The 17277-nt window shown below is 37.0% G+C and overlaps 1 protein-coding gene across 1 annotated transcript; it reads left to right on the top strand.

Annotated features, from left to right (window-relative positions):
• Positions 1-12862: 12862 nt before the first annotated feature.
• Smp_029370 (hypothetical protein) lies at positions 12863-16721 on the top strand. Its single transcript, XM_018791279.1, has 5 exons — positions 12863-13001; positions 13034-13147; positions 13182-13533; positions 15090-15302; positions 16409-16721. The coding sequence occupies exons 1-5, from the start codon at positions 12892-12894 to the stop codon at positions 16574-16576; spliced, it is 957 nt and encodes a 318-aa protein (XP_018645555.1). The 5' UTR covers positions 12863-12891; the 3' UTR covers positions 16577-16721.
• Positions 16722-17277: the final 556 nt, after the last annotated feature.

Genomic DNA, 17277 nt, shown 5'->3' with positions numbered 1-17277 from the left:
TAGCTGTAAACGAATCCCCAAAATCAATAGCTCTGTAAGTGTTCGACATTGGATGCTGACCACATTAGTTTTAGTGGACTCATTTAGCTGAAGGTGCTCGGTCATGCATCCGTACCAGATCACATTTCAGAACGGCATGCGGAACGATCATTAGGCAATTTAGATCAGTCACTTCTTAATATATTGAAAACCCATCAAATATATCTTCCCACCTCCTCGCTTCTGACTTTTGATTTCACTGGGTGAGCGTGATTTAATTATAGGTGTTACTGGTAAAGTTTTGTCAAACTACCGGTGGTATCTTCAGAGTGATAGTACTTAATTTCTAAATATCTGTTTTCTTTGAGGACATTAAAAAAGGTATAGACTAAAAACTAATCGCAATCAAACCATATACTCAATTTTTTACAGATCCTTACTTCTAATTTTTATAAAAGCAGAGAATTTTCAAGGCAATTGATGAACTTAAGCGGTGAATGGAATTAAAAGACTATATAAAGAATGTAATAATAGAGATTATAATAATAGACTGTGTTATTCGAAGTCTTGCTCACCAGTATAGATCACCAACATAGATAACTTATCTCGAATGATTGAGGGCCTACTTTAGTTAGACGGCAATGGTATGACCAAATTCTCGCCTCATAGTCAGTACTTAACGTGGATTACATCTTCGCCGTACCAAGGTACCATAACTGCTTTGAAGACAGTACAACTCAGAGAACTTTATCACAGAAATGTATTGGCAAACGTAGGTACAAGGGAGAAGTTGAGAACATCACCACACGAGGCAGTCCACGACGTGCAATAAAGTGATATGCGTTGGTAGTCATTGATCTTGACAGGCCTCGATGAACTGTTCGACATTCAGTAACCCAACCACCGGATGATTTCGCTTGCTCCACATCAATTCGCTTGTTCACTCATAAGTTTGGTGGAATACTAATCGTGAAGTACCACAGGATTCTTTGGTACGAAATAGATAAAAAATTACGAGTTGCTGCTCCCCTAAAACTTTTATATTTACAATATAAACCTGTGGATAATGAGTTAATATTCTGTTAAGTATCCATGAACTGTTCATCCAAGTTTACCGGGCACGATGAAAAATTATGATTGTGGTTTAACACGTTTTCAGACACGAGGACCAATCTGTTTTTGATTCAAACCAAACTGAAGTTCAAATGAAACTTGTTAGTCATTCAGACCAAATGGAGCTAATCTTCCACCTACATCATAAACGGCTGTGTAGCAACTTAAGTAAAAACTTAGGATGACGTGGAACCCGAATCACTACATAAATTCAAGGACATCATTTCATTTTAAGAAAAGGATCTACCAGGAGACTCTCCCGCTAACCCATAGCACGCATCTCAGCTAAGAAAGTGGTAAATTGCAGAGTTTTATAACTGCCTCAAGCTACATTAAAATCAATGTGCTATAAAGTGTGCATAGATCAGTTTGATGGTCATTAGATTCACAATGTACGTTAGTTCACATCACGAAATTTATAAGACTTCTTCTACAGCACAGGAATAATGTGGGTTCCAAGTGAATGAACGTCAAATAAAAATGACAAACGGAACGATCAAGCAGCAAACAACATTGACCAATTGAACACAAGATGGCTAGAGGACCTCGATTGTCCTCAATAGCCTTCATTTCTCTTGGATCAAGAGCAGTCCAAGGTCGACGGGATGGCTGACACTAACGCTACGAAAATATCAATACAACGACGGTTGACTTTGTACCATTATTATTTTTTCGTCGTCGCGTAAAAATAAAGTGCCAAATATTATTTCAGTTGAATCAGTGATCAAACTGGACATTTCGATCCAGACTGTTAAAGGTTTTTAAGTTCGTGACTGTATGTGAGTGATTTATATTCCATCTTAGCATGTAGGACTGCGAGGCTCGCTTGTAGTCTGATGAGAATGGTGGTTTGGTTCGTAAGGAAGCCTCGAACAATACTATACAATCATAAACAGTTCTAACCATCATAAGTATCATAGGTTTTGACGGAACTGTTATATTATTACGTAAGTTATCTGAGCGAGAAAAACTATCTGAGTAATAATTGACGCTGATGGCCTTTTTTTACCCGCTTCCCGAATATATACATTATTGCATTACATTAACAAGTGACATATTCTTCATGAGTAAAACGATGCCTTTTTTTATCCGAACATGGTAACTGAACTATGTGGTTAATGAATACTAATTTATGATGTGCCTGTCATCCAGTTAAGGAATGAATTTCTGTAGACAGAATCTGCAACCAGTGATCAAATTATAACTGGAGTTCTAATGCATATGGATGATTATTGTCTAAATTCAGTGGTCCAGTGACTTCATATCGTGTGTAAACCATGAATTTCTGTCAGTGTTACAAACGTCGTAACTGGCTTTTTCTCAAGTTTCGTATTACTAGTTGAGGCTGTTGAATCGACTTATTTGATGCTTGCAATTTGGTTTGCAAATACTAAACGATTTGACCAAATTGTAAGAGGGTTGGAGAATGAAGGGCATTGTTCACAACAAGTAAGACGCTTGTACCTACACTCTGTCAGCCTCTATTCCATTTACTTATTGAATTTGACACTGATAATGAAGTTTAATCGTTTGTTTCTTAATTGATTTGTTGTTATGCAGAATTTCATTGAGTAAGCTGGAAGCTGTCCACATGTTTTCTGATATGCAACTTATGGTTTCTGTCAACTGAGTGACAGGCTGAAACCTTTCTATACCAGTGAGCAACTTAATGAATTTCTGCCTATGGAAAACTTTGTGGAAGAACAATTTACAAGTTTACGATGACTGTTTGATATTGACCATCCCTATGTTTATGTAATGCATTATTTATAATATAACAAGTATGCGCAATCCGTAAGGTTCTCTGCAAAATTATACTACAACAACTAGCGTCTCGGATCCTGTGAAAGCTTGGTGATAGTTCACATTGTATCATAGATCTTGTTAGTATTGACCCGAATATACTGTCACAGTGAAAAAACGTAAATACGACACAATATTTCAGCGAAAATTTTAAACTGATGCAGTACTTATGAGTTCTCACAGCAAAATGTGCACTGATGGAGCAAACACATAGTTATTTTTAACTGACACAGTTACCCGTTAAGATTATCGGTATGTCTTCCCATGAAATTGAGATATAGCGAGGAACAAAAATTGGACGAAAGTTCGTTGATACGTTATTACTACTGGTAAAGGAAAATTAATATACGATGAATAACGATTAGATTATAAGTTATATATACAATGAACTTAAGAATCTCTCGAGTGGGATCGTGGATGCGCACTGCTGAGGAGTCCCACGATGGGACGAAACGGCTGTCCAGTGCCTCCAGGTTTTCAGTCGTGGCCTAACATCAATCGATTCATGATCAAAAACACATTAATCTTCACAGCTCCATATTCAAAAAGAACTTCCTGTAGTAAACAGTTCCCATCACTTCTGCACGTTTGCTTATATTCTGAGACACGTTTTATATGGTAAGGCAGACTACACAAAAGCACGAACTGGAGAAACTAAGGCCGTACCTCGTTGATAACGATTCCTGAGTAAGAAGTGCCGACTTTTCTCTTCACTAGCATCACAAAGCCCTCACCCTATTTCTCATCAATCTGTTGTTCGTGTGTTCTTTGGCTTCGTTGGATATGCGCATACCGTTTGCTTCGTCTGGGGAATGGAATTGTTGTGTTATTTTGAAACAATCTGAAGTATGCCTAAATACACTTACATGTAGAGGGTTGGACCCTCGTAGTCTTCACATCGGCAGCAGCGACCTGCTTACCAGTTCGATCCTCAATACTTTCTGCTACCTCATCTATTGTTTCCGATTGTAACATGACCGGCCAAAAGTTTTCTTAATCCCCTGGGGACAATATTTAAACCACACGTCCTTCAGCAACTTTTGACATGAATGTATTGATTATGGGTAGTCCGAGAAGGGATAAACGTACCCCTTCCCTATGTTTTGAGACTCATTTAGCGCACTATCGAATTCAGCTCACCTTCCGGAACACCTGTTCAGGATTGTACATTGAGACTGAAATATCTCTTGAACATGAAGTTCTTCCGAAAGCACTGAGTATTTATTGAAAATTAGTCATTCGTTGCAATAATAGCTTACTAACTAAATAAAGCATTACTAACCTTCAAGGTGGAAACTTAAAACGTACCTGTTGTTTGATATTTCATCATAATCCATGCGTAAGACAGCAATTCACGCAAACGTCACATATCTAGAACTGTTATATCATTCCTAACACTCTGTTTTCTGAACCTTATCAATTTTTAAGCAAATGCGGTGAGGTTCAGTGGAGCGTTTAAATATTCCAGATGAAGTTACGAAGCAACAACTGAGAGAACGGGTACACTGCAAAACAGAAAATTAATTTTTTCGCAATGACTTTGCGAGGTTACTGCAGCGAAAACATTACTTACATATGAGTTTACTTAAAATTCATGCAACACAATGAACATTCAATAAATCCACGGCAACTAAAATACATAATGGTCACCTAATGCCAGGCCGTTCAAGGTCGTTGATATGAAACAGCGGGCGACTTTGAGTGAAACTATCTTTCTAACCACCCCAAAAACGACAATAATAACTAAAAGTGGTATGTTTGTAAAGAACACGTCTAGACTAAACATAGCACAATGTATTTAGTGTTAGTAGAGACAAGTTATACAGAATGACCACTTCTGCGAGGCTGGGTCATGCCATTCAATCTACTGAATATAAATCTTTTCCAGTGATTATATGCTCGGCTTCAGAGGTCGAGTGGTTACGGTCCGATGCCACTACAACTGTATATTAACTCTGAAGAGCTTTGTCTTACTCAAAAAGTGTTGTTTGATAGTGTTATTTAACTCCGTATATAACTAAGATGCCCTCGAAGCAACAAATCTACAGAACGAAACCAGAATGTTATGGTTTGTTTATTTGCTGCCTCATTCTGTAAAAACCCGAATCATATACCAACAACAGTAAACTACATTACAAATAATGACAAGATTGCTGAACTTACTGCCCTTCAAAACACAACTCTTACCTTAATAAAATGTATGAGTATAGAACTACTACTTATGGTCTTTTCCCCAACCTGCTTTTTCATCATACCTTTCAGTTTCTCATTCTTTCGATCATCCCCCATTCTCTCTTTAACCCTTGAACTCTTCGTACACTTTACGGGAAAAGTGGTGCAAATCGTTCACGTCTGACAACTCTTTCAATCAAATAGATTTTATGGAAGGAGAGAGGGTGCAATCATTTATGGCCACACCTGGACTACTGTGGACTGAAAAAACATCTACTAGTGTGATGTGTATGCCGTTTAGTTCATCCACATACTAGCTTCGAAAAGTTATTAGCAAACATATTTTCGTTGTTTCTTATAAGCCATACACATCCAAAACCGATGGGAGATATTTCGATCTATCAAACACTTAATGGAATCCAGCTTTGGTACCAGGACAATTTCACAAGCAATAGTACATTGTGAATGTGTCCGACAGGTTCAAAAGCCGACTAGGAAAAATAATGTATTTGACTTGACATATACAATGGAATCCGACCCAATCGCAGTTGAAGTCGGTAATGAGTCTTATGAGTGACAATTCAGTCGTATTGAGAGTGATTTATTCTTCAACTACTACGTTATCAGACGCTGAAGTTGAAACGGAGTTCCGGAGTATAATCAAGTAGCGCGGAAGCGCACTGAAACTCATTTTCGATGCCTAACATGGGAAACGTACCTCACTACAAATAACACCGACATATCACTTACAACGCTGAAATAAGACACTTTTAAGTCATTCAAGAGAAATCTGGAGTTAAACCACTGCTACAGCGAACACCATTACTTGTATACGCCTCTAAGCATACCCAACTTAATTGACAGAAATTATTCATCTTGATATGAGTATGTTTCGAATGTAGATAAAAGACCTTCTAGTAGCGAATACCATGACGTATCGATACATCAGATGTTCACATCCCTTGTAGACTCGAATTCTCCTAACAAAAATACATTCCTCATGATTAACGGCAACATTGTGATCGATCCAACGACCAGTTCTGGCAATGCAACGCCAAAAAAAGGCGAAACTTCTCATTAACTTTTTGTCAATTTTGACGGCTGAATTTTTATCCACAAGTCCTTTTGCATTCGCCAACAATAAGCGGAACCTAACTGTCCTCGAAAAGTCCTACGACAGTGAACCTGACGGGATTCCTACACCGTTCTTGAAGTGCGGTGCGGGAGAGCTTCTGTAATTCTGCTTAAAAATGCTCAATCTTTTCATGGGTTATGGAATCTCTCCGTATGTATGGAAAAAATCATTTAATGCTTGCAGATTCAAGACACGATCAAGTAGCGATGTTACTTACTATAGCCCTATTCAGATGACTTTTGTGCTGTTAAAAATCATGAAAGAAATCACCCACCGATGTTCGTTAGCACCCCTGCTTGAGGCAATCCGTATTGACCCTTCTCAACATGTGTTTATGACAAAATACTCCTGCTTCACATCGCGCTTGAAAATGTTTGATCAAACTACTCATAAAAAAAGATGTCGCTTAATCAGTGATCATTCTATATTTTTATTTTGATAATGCCTTAGACAGTTTCTCACACAAAATTCTCCTAATTCTTTCCCCGTTTGGCGTACAAGACCCCTTTACCGTCTAATTTAAGTATTTTCAACGTGGTTTACTTAAACTTTTCGCCTTCAATCTCACCACTGTAAGCCTGTTAATATCGTTGTTCAGGCTCTACAAGGAAGTGTGGTTGATTCTATGCTCTTCCTATTCTTCAACAATAGAAAGTGCTCATTCTTTCCATACACTTAAACTTTTCTCCCTTCCGAAGACCTAGAAGTGGATTATTCATTCTCGTCTTCTATATATTTCAGCAATGCACGAATGAACTATGTCGTGTAATCACTCTTTGAATGTTAGTAAAGTTTGATCTATTTAAATTGACCACAGCTAGGCTAAATAAATGTTGGAGATGGGAAACCAGTCACTTATAGTTAATGGTGGTATTGGTCTCTAATAAAACGATCTCTGAAGCTGGACATATAATATATGAGATGTGCATTCAACATTTAACACCTAAAGTTAGAAATAAACGCGGAACACTGAATCGGTATGGAATGGCTCAGCCATGCAAGTGTGGTCACTCTAAGTAACTTATTTCTTTTCATGTTAAATATATCATTCTGCCCTCAGTTGGATTGTTTTCTTCAGAAGTCCTTAAAATCAACCACTGACTTTCAAGTAGTACGAGTCAGTATAGACAATGATGTGACTTCCAATTGAGATATTATACATTAGGGTATTTACATCATAGCAAATCTACGATTCTCAATCGGCTTCATTATTCTAGTAGCAAAGAAAAGTGCCCTCACACGTAAGACCTTTACGATCAAAGTATATTGTCCCAGTCAAATCAGAAGTCAGAAATAAAGGAGTTAGAAGATATGTTTGGAAACCAATCGATGTGTCAAGAAGCGTTTGGTCTAAGATAGCTAGTATTTGCAAGGGATGCGTAGCATAGCATGCCCGCTCGTGATCTGGTGATGATGCGTGACCGAGCGCCTTGAGCTGGGGTGTGTCCAGTGAAATCAATAAGGCCATCATAAATTTTGAAAACTCGATGAACTATTTACTTTGGGGATTAATTTACCGTTAAATGTTTTTCATATTTAGGTGAGAATAAATAAATGGTGATCGTTAGGAATTATTTATGGACAAAATGTTGTACGAATATTCTTATTTTTTGACTATTCAGTAACTATATTATATGTACATTCATATTCCTTCCCTTATAAGCTTTTATTCGACCTGATGGTTACTGTTATATGAATTACTATTCTTAAACTATTACCATTCTGTTAGTCACAGTTTCGCGTTCACGGCAACATTTCGCCTTGATCTTGTATGATTGTTATTTTCTCATTTATGGTGTGATGTGGTTTGATTTGCATATATAAAAACCCAGTATCTTTGAAATACAGGTTTCGTATCACAGAGGCTGAGATTGACGCTTTTGACTTAACCGGTAGGACTAGGCAGAAAAAGGTTCAATAGGAAGTCCAGGCTGCTTGTACTGATGTATGCGTCATTAGTCTGGTCGTATGAGTCAGCAGATCTAAATTGGCAGTCGTATCTCATGATAGTCGTATAGGTAATAATATAACGACGTCCACTAAAAACCTCCTTACTTTCTGGAAGTGGATGAAGTAGGCATGATCTGTCTGTTTTTTATAGTCTCTTATTACAAGCGTTCATCTATACTATGTGTAGTGACCTAATGACTACAATCTAAGCAACTGAACACTGAAATTTATTTTGATAAGTTTGCACTTGGATTCTTTCTTTAGTGTCTGTTTTTATGTTAATGTGGCTCTCCTTATCCCATGCAATTATCTGATTTTAAAGCAAGTCTTATGCCGCTTGTTTAAATCTATACGGAAAGCTGTAAATTGGTGGCAGTAACCTAGAATGTTAAGAGTTATATTAAGTCACTCCAAAAACCTGTCAGAAAACCTCAGTTCGTCAACTCTGATCCCTTCAGACAACAACAAACCTCTGTAGATGGTTACATAAGAAGAGCATTCACAAGAGCTGCTACCTGACCTAAAACTACTGGAGGGTTTGACAGTAAATAATGTTTGGCATTCATTCTCCATAAATGTCAAGCGATACTAATCTGGGCTACTAAGGAATATCAGACCGATTATTTCTCTGTGGTTGCCGCCTCTTCCGGAACTTGAATAAAGTATAATTTCGTTATATTTGAATTGTAATAATCATTTACCAAATAACTTCATAGAAATAGGTCTTATTATCTACTAACATGGAATTGTAGGGCCATCGAAGTGTCGCTGAGCCCTAGCCAAACAATCCGACATTTACACCACCGAATGTCAGCAGTTCATTGACCTTCATCAAGGTCAAGGACAACTGACTCACATCAGTTAATTCCACACCATAAACTGTTCGAGTGGATTTTATTTCAACGTATCCATGTATCATCAACTGGAATAACTGTCATGTTTAGGTTCATGTAGTCTCCGAATTTGTTAAGTTATGATGTATTTTTTGTTAGACGACTAGATTACGCTGTGGTTGTATTTTTTATTTGCCACATCTGACTGCGTTACACCGGACGTGCATTGCATGCTGGAATGATGTCCTATATCACATTCGGTTTAGTACTATCGTTGATTCATTTTTAGTTAGACCGTCAATGACTAACGTTGCTGGAGGAAGGTTCGTTGCACGAAATCGAGTTGAGTTTAACTACGGATAACTGTTCCATGAGGTAGTAATCATACTCTCTTACCTGTACCTAACCCATTTAATACATTTCTGTAATAATGTTGCTTGTGTTGCGCGGCCATCAAAGTAGCCATAGTACATTGTTACGACAAAAGTTTAGTCCACGTTAGTTACTAATCGCATTGTGTGAGTTGGATGTTAGATGGCTGATCACACCATTCCCGTTCAACCCGGGCAAGTTATCTGTCATTTAGCACAGATCATCTACGTTACTGATTTACAGAACAAAATCACCCAGCCACACCTAGGCGATATTGAACTTCGAGAAACTTTTAAGTTCATTAGGATTAGTGCATCCAAGATGTGAAAATAACTTCAATACACAATATTAAGGACCTGTAACCTCAAACTAAAATGAAGTCCCGAATACAGAGCAGTTTGTTAGTCTACATATGCTCGAGACAATGACATTGAACAATAAGTCATCATGGCCCTGGAATTGCTAACTCCGATCCGTATGTCCTTTCACTATTGCACTTGGAACCTTACATTAATAATTTCTGGTTTCATGTATCTGATTAGCTAGTTTATGGATGAAGCATGTAGATTCAGGGTTTGGCGCGAAATTCGCCTACTTGATTAATTCAGATTTTGACCTTACAATGGACGTCAGTTCGCGATGTAAAGCCTGAATCTAGTTCTTAACTCTAACGTTCAACTCTTAACCGTGATCCTGATTCCTCATACTAATTTCTAATCTTCATTTAATCCTAATAAGTAAGTGGACAGTGTGGAGGTCGTTTTAGCGCTGCTTCATAAGGCAGCACGTCCTCATGAGACTTCTGGTGCTGGTCGGTAAGTCTGGAAGAAGAACTCGAAAATCGTTCAGAATCCGATCAGCATGTCGAGTACTCAGAGAGGTTGTTGTCATTAAATTCATTAATATCTTGTTGATCTGCTCATTACGATTTACGGACTTGTGAGAGCCCAAATTGACGTTATAACATTCTATAAAAGATTTATTAACGTATTAACTTCATGCACGTACCATTATCTTCCAGAAGCATTTCATTGGTAAAGCTTGTGGAAGGTATTACAGTGGAATGAATCTCATGACAATTGATTTCTCTGTTAACTGCCATCATTTCTACATAAATCACTGTCGAAGTCAGTTACCTGTAATTGTGCTTTAATTAGCAAAGTTACTAAACAAAATCAAGTTATGTCTCATCATGAAAGCTGTCCGTGATTTATTCCACCGTCTGTTATAGATAGATCTATGATAGCCAAGGACACTTGACAAGTTAACAGTTGCCCTACGTCTACGAGCTCTCTCAGTGACTTTGCTTGGAATCATGTTGGAGGACTAACAAGGTAAATAGTTATAAGGAACTTAAAAAGCAGAGAGCACGTCGCTCACTTGCATCACGTAAGTTATTTGTGATGGCCACCAAGCATGTCGGAACACTTTAGCTAAACATACAAAAAAATAATATATATGCATCAAATAAAAATGCCTGTCTTCATATTTTATTGCTTGGGTTAATGATAATATTCCTCAATGTAATTTAACCGTGCATTATTTTGTAGAATCTTTGGAAAATATAACTACGGAATGCGGTTTATTCGAATATGTAAGTTACGTATAATTGTACGTACAATTGTCTACTAATTTCCCTCAAATACACGACGGAATGGGGGAGTCGACATTTCATTTTTACTTTCGCTTCCGTCCGCTTCATTTCCCCTTTGTTCGCCCTTACTTCCACTTTATTGGTTGTTTGGGTAAGGTCATCCATAAATTAGCCGTACCCACGCTTGTGTTATGTGATAGTCGTCGATGACACTCGTCAATAAATGCAAGTGCATTCTTTGTGCTTGCTAAGTTTTTGGCTCGCTTTTATCTTTGTCGGTTTATCATATTCTGCACCTCACATGTCCCAGCACACGAAGCTCCTTCAGGCAAGACGTAAGCTTACTGAAGGCCGAACGTTGTATTTCTCCGTAAGAGAATCTACTTGTAATAAAATGTCTTATATGTTAATTGACACGTCTTTACGATTTCATAAGTTTGTAATCGAAGTTATACCATGAGAACGTCTGTCGCTGTTTCCGAAAACACTGCTTACCGTACACTATTTCGTAAATAATACCCTCGCAAAAAGAAGAAAATGAAAGCAAATATGACCAAAATAAATGCGGCGTCCCTTAAGATGTGCGGTTAACGTAGAAATATGTCAATGGTTCTCATTTGTCACCTACTTTGGGACTAAAACGTCGAGGACTTCAATTTGTTACTTTCTGGTGTTCATCTTGTTGTGCTAACGAGGTATGGCAACTTGGACCGATGCATATATGTGCCTGGTCCTACGTTGTAGCCGACTGACTGACTTTCTGATGGCTCAAAGTCACAGTGAGTACAACCTTCAGCACAATTTATTGTAGAAAAAGTACTCCCCTAGAAATATCTGCATTAATTTTTCAACGACCACGTTGATTGCGGTTAGTTCTCACGTTTGTGCTGTAGGAGTAGCATCCCATAGGCTTGGTTCTTTCTCAATATCATTCTGTACTCACCTAGTCTTCTCCCCAACTAGCTAGTTCTTACGGTAGTAGGTTTCTAGTTCTGGTTACTCAATGGGGAGACCTGTACACTACGGCGATTTTGGTTGTCTAGCTTTTGAACCCACTCGTATTGTCCTTCTAGTTGTCCTTATATGGGACGAAGTCACCTAGTGTCTAGTGAGTAGTAATTAGGCCTTTTCCACTTACTATAGGATTGTGTAAAACCGTTTCATCTCTTAGACCCCTTTTAGTGTGAAGCGTGTATCTCATGGACTAAACAAATACATACTTCGTAATAATCCTTTGCGCTCATTGCAAGGTATTAGTCGTCTTTCAACCAGAGGCCTATGACCTGTACATATTTTTCGGTTTGGTTATCGTTAAAGCCATGTGAACAGTCTTAAACATAGTTTTGTCTCACTTTATTAACTTTAATGCCGTCGCTGTTTTGACTTCAATCAAATAGTAGTGAGCCGAAGCCTTTTAAAGATAATTCGCTATGATTCCTAGGTCTTTGTAATTTAATACTGATGGGATGGAGATTTAATTTTGTAGTTGGTGCTATTTGTATACCCGGTACGCAGTGTGACGCAGCTCCATTGTTAAAGTTTTTCACATAGAAGACCAGTTTAACAGGATGTTGATTTCGGACTGAAGTCTACGTGCCTGAGCATCCCCAGCCACTTGCTGTATTTTGACGTTATCAGTGTAAATCAGTATTATGTATTTGGTGATAAATTGGCCAGTATTTTTAATCTGGCAAAGATATAATTCAGTCAGTTAAACAATTATTCCGTCCTTTAATGTTAACTTGTTTAAAATCCAGTCTTCATTTACCAGTGACAAAATCATCTAGTTGAGTTTTCTGATTAGAATTTTTTCACAAAAGTAATTTGATGTTGAGGTTGAGAAGTAGGTATGTTCGTCTATTTTTCGTTTGAACAGTTCGTCACTACTCATGTGTTTATATATTATAAATTTAGAAGTAGGAGCAAAACGATTTGCGTGAATGAACCTCCCAACTGGTCAGCTGTATGATTCCACCGAAGCAGCAGAAGAAATAGAAGTTCTCTCTGCTATATATGAAGAAGAATTCTTTATCTTGGAGCCTGAGAACAAGTAATTTTACTGCTAATTGTATGGAGTAGTAGAGTCTACGAGATAAGGATCCAATCAAAAATGGGTGATACTGCTAACAAGGAACAAATTATCTTGAAGTTCCAGCAAGTCCCCGGCTATCCTTCGACCAATCCAGTAAAATATGAGTTCGTACTGTGATGTTATCATCTATGCTTTCAGATTGCACGCGCCTTGGCTTAAGTATGATATTCTCGGTGAACTCGAAAAACAACTGCAGCTTGTAGTCTCGTCTTCACTTGGTTCCACAGTTGTTTATATGTTGGTTGAGACTATTCGATCATTCATGTGTAATTATTTGCCTTCGAGTACTGAAAATCTAACCATTCATGAAGTCAAAGCACCATCACAGTCTGTGTCGGAAAATCACAAACAATCAAGTTCGGTTGTATCAGTGCCTTCAGTAAAATCTCATCTTGACATATCTCCCCAGATTTTCCCATTTGCTTTAAACTCAAAAGTACCAGAGATTTATCATGGTGAATCGCTTTTAGATCGTAAAAGTATTTTCCAGGTAACTGTCTTAGCGATTAAAGAAGTCGATATATATTTCATATCAAACTATACTTTCGTTGCGACGTACGATAATATTTTCACTAAAAGTGATTGTTTCAAACCATAGTACCGTTTATCAATAGGTACCTACGTAACCACAAGTATTCATTAGATATTAGCTATTTGCTCATTGATTATCACTGGCATGTTGGTTTTTTGGACTAAAGATTCATGATTATTCTTTGGGTGACATCTCTCAGAGTTGGTCCAATGGAGCATGTACATTTACTCTGTGTTTTCCTGTAGCTTTAAAGTTTCGAAATTATCTTATATGTCTTATTACGCAAACTGATTCTTTTTAAATTACATTCTCTTTCCTACAGCCACTAATACTATTACTATTACTACTGTTCTGACATATTCGTTGATATTACACTAACGGACATTTGTGGCAGGATCTATGTTAATTATAGCTGATGACTGGCACAAGATTGTTCTACATTTCTATTTTGTGCCAACTAATTTTGAAGTGTTAAGGATGCAAGGTGTAAGATGGAAATACTCTTAAAATAGTTAAGGAAATAAATAGGTGATAATGGATTGTTTTGGTCTAAGTATCTGGCAAAAAATGTTATTTATTGTTTTTATTTGCAAAACCTCTCAAGAGATTAGCATAAAACAATTATACCTCTATTATTTTGGTTCCGAAAACATTTTAAAGTTTATTTACTTTCTGTTAGCTTCTCATTTGGTAATATCAGTTGACGGGAAATTAACTTACCTTATCCAGTGGTTACAAGAATTCCCAATTATTTTCGCAGGTAGTTCCATTATCGTCATCGTCGTTTTCTGTTTTTTTCTCACTTAGTAGTTACTTATTACAACATGTATCCTTGCTTCCATAAACTTAGCATATGCACTTTAGTATGTTCAGTTTGGGAATAGGACTAATTTTACGAATGATTATCAGAGTTGAAACAACGTAATATACAGGCTTTTGGTTATCTGATGTTTTATGTAACATTACGTATGTTGAGACTTTTTCCTTTTGATCTTTTCGTTAACTTGTATGTTATAGTTTCTTCAGAATATTTCAAGAGAGTATACATACGGAAATATATTTTTTGATCCTGGGACCCATGTGCAACATTGGTTTGGAATCAGGGTTCTCCAACTCCCCTAGGTGGAACCTCTGTGTTCATCAACCCTGTTAAAGCGCCGGATATTCGCTTTTCGTTCTCTCAAATTATTAAACAACACCCCCGCTAGGAGAAGGCAGTAAGACTTCCCTGTCAGTGGTTGTATGCACGTGGCCATGTGAGGGTATTTCGTGAGGGAGAGCTGACTCTCTCCACTCTTGGCCGTATCAGGGCATTTGGGGGCAACTTAACACCGAATTAAAGGTTGGTGCAATCAGCTATTAATCACATTTTGCTAGATAACTTATGACATTTGATCCATGAATCGGCTAAAATTCCGTTTAATTGTGAGATGCTTTTTGAGATAAAATAATATTGATCAATATGAGTGGTATTATTAAAATACTAATATCGACTATGTTGGTTGACTGTGTAGGCTCATTGTGCACGTGCTTCGACCCGTGGTGAAGTATCCCTTTTCATATCAACACTACTTATGGACAGAAAAGTTGCTACAGCTACTCATAATATCTTAGCTTGGCGTATCTCCTCCAAAGAAGCTGACTGTGACGATGATGGAGAAACACATGCAGGTGGTCGACTATTACATTTGCTTACATTATCAGGAATTGAAAATGTAGCGGTTATGGTGAGTGTTATCACTGAAATATTGTATTTAATATTGGCGGTTATTCAAGGGTGAAGCGAACATATTTTACACCATTAGAAATGTTATTCCACATTTTATCTCGTCAAGCCAACCCAATAAGGCAAATGAGACTTCTTCAATAAGTCAAATGGTTTATCCACTTAACTACCTCACTCTTTATGATCAATCTAGACTATAATACAGACCATTTCCGAGGTAACATTTTCTCGTTTAAAGGGAGTGCAGCGCACCTTTAATATTTCATTTAAATCACGACAGTCATGACAAACATTTTGAAACTTGGAAGCACTGGAAAGCTGCTTCCTCCGAGAGTAAGTTGTAATAAAATGATAATTTGTCTTACATTTATGAAGTGGAAGTCAAACAGTTCCCTTACAATTACACTTCAGTTGCTGTTGACCCATTTAGACAATAAGAAACGGAACACCAGCCTTTTATAAAGACTTACTTTACTTACTTACGCCTGTTACCCCTCGTACAGGAGCATAGGCTGCTCATAAAGCTTTTAATATCTCTCCAAAGGCAATATTAGTTTGAACCTCCTTGTTACATACAATCTAATCTCTACCTTGAGAGACAGGACAGCATAGAATATAAGAAAACGAATGAAATAGAAAACAGGTGAAATTCGTTGAGAATAATCTGTATTGTAGGCCCACAAAATAATTCTTGTTACACATGAGTAATAATTAAGGTCTTAGGACTATAAAATCCGTAGTTTTGCTGTATTCATAGCAGGTGATATTTGGTCAGTTAGCAGCTTTTAACTCGTCCACAAAGTTTATATCGAGTGATTGGAGGTAAGGAGGAATGAGATATTTTTTTCAGTCACTCTGGACATTTGAAAAAGTAAATTACAAGTTTTCCTGAATTCCATCCAAGTGGTTTTTGATTTATTTTTATCTGTATGACATATTCTTTGCAAAGATCTACTTCTTAACTAATACATCGTTCTGTATCATCTACAAGTTGAGATTCATTTGAAATACCTAACTAAACCTTATTTCTTTAGTCGTCTAAATGTCTTCACATTCAAAACAATGTTTATTTTTTATCATTAGTGGTTTGTATGTTTTATTTTCTAGGTAAGTCGATGGTTTGGTGGTATCCAACTTGGACCTGATCGATTCAAACATATCAACAATGTTGCTCGCCTTCTCTTAATTGAACATAAATTCTTATCGAATGCCAATGACGATAATGGTACAGGATATCAGAAAAAACATAAACACGATAAAAAGAAAAAGAAATGAAATGACATGTTTTCCTTTCACAAAAATTCATTTATGCCTCAGTTTTGTAAATTTATTGTTTTGTTTTCTATTATTATTTGTTCTATATATCTTGTATGAGTTAAAAAGAAGCCAGAGGGGGTTAAATTAAAACGTGCTATCAGTCTATGGTCTGACTTATGCTAGTAAATTTTTAACTCTCTAGTTGGTATCAGCGGAATAACAATAATCAATGGTTAGTGACTTTGGGTGATATGGTTCAAAGTCGTTTGTAATGGCACAAATACCTTGACTCTTTATCTTGCAAGGTTTAGTCTTTGTTTATATTATTGCTACTATATTATTTTAATGTATTTTGTTACTTTAATCTCGTTACGCTAATCTGGTATGGCAACATAGGTCAACTCACACATGTACCAGGCTCTATACTATTGATGGTGATGACTCAATATTTGTTATTTTAAAGTAACTATGAATGACATCACTTGTTCATTTAACAGTTACAATAAGATAAGTGGGCAATATATTTTTATAATGAAGGAAAAATAAAACGGAAACTAGTAAAAGTATAGTTATATGGAGAAACTTGAATGATTCTTAAAATAATCGTGTGGTTTTGAAGCCACTTATTAGCTGATAACCAGGGGGTCTGTATAAATTAAAAGTATTTTTCAATAAATGTTACAATGAAATCTGTTAGAGCTTAGTGGTTTAAGGGATCT

This window comes from Schistosoma mansoni, assembly GCF_000237925.1.
Source record: "Schistosoma mansoni, WGS project CABG00000000 data, chromosome 3 unplaced supercontig 0124, strain Puerto Rico, whole genome shotgun sequence".
Taxonomy (NCBI): Eukaryota; Metazoa; Platyhelminthes; class Trematoda; order Strigeidida; family Schistosomatidae; genus Schistosoma; species Schistosoma mansoni.
The sequence above is the reverse complement of the archived record's forward strand: the minus strand, read 5'-3'. Positions and strand labels throughout refer to the sequence as shown.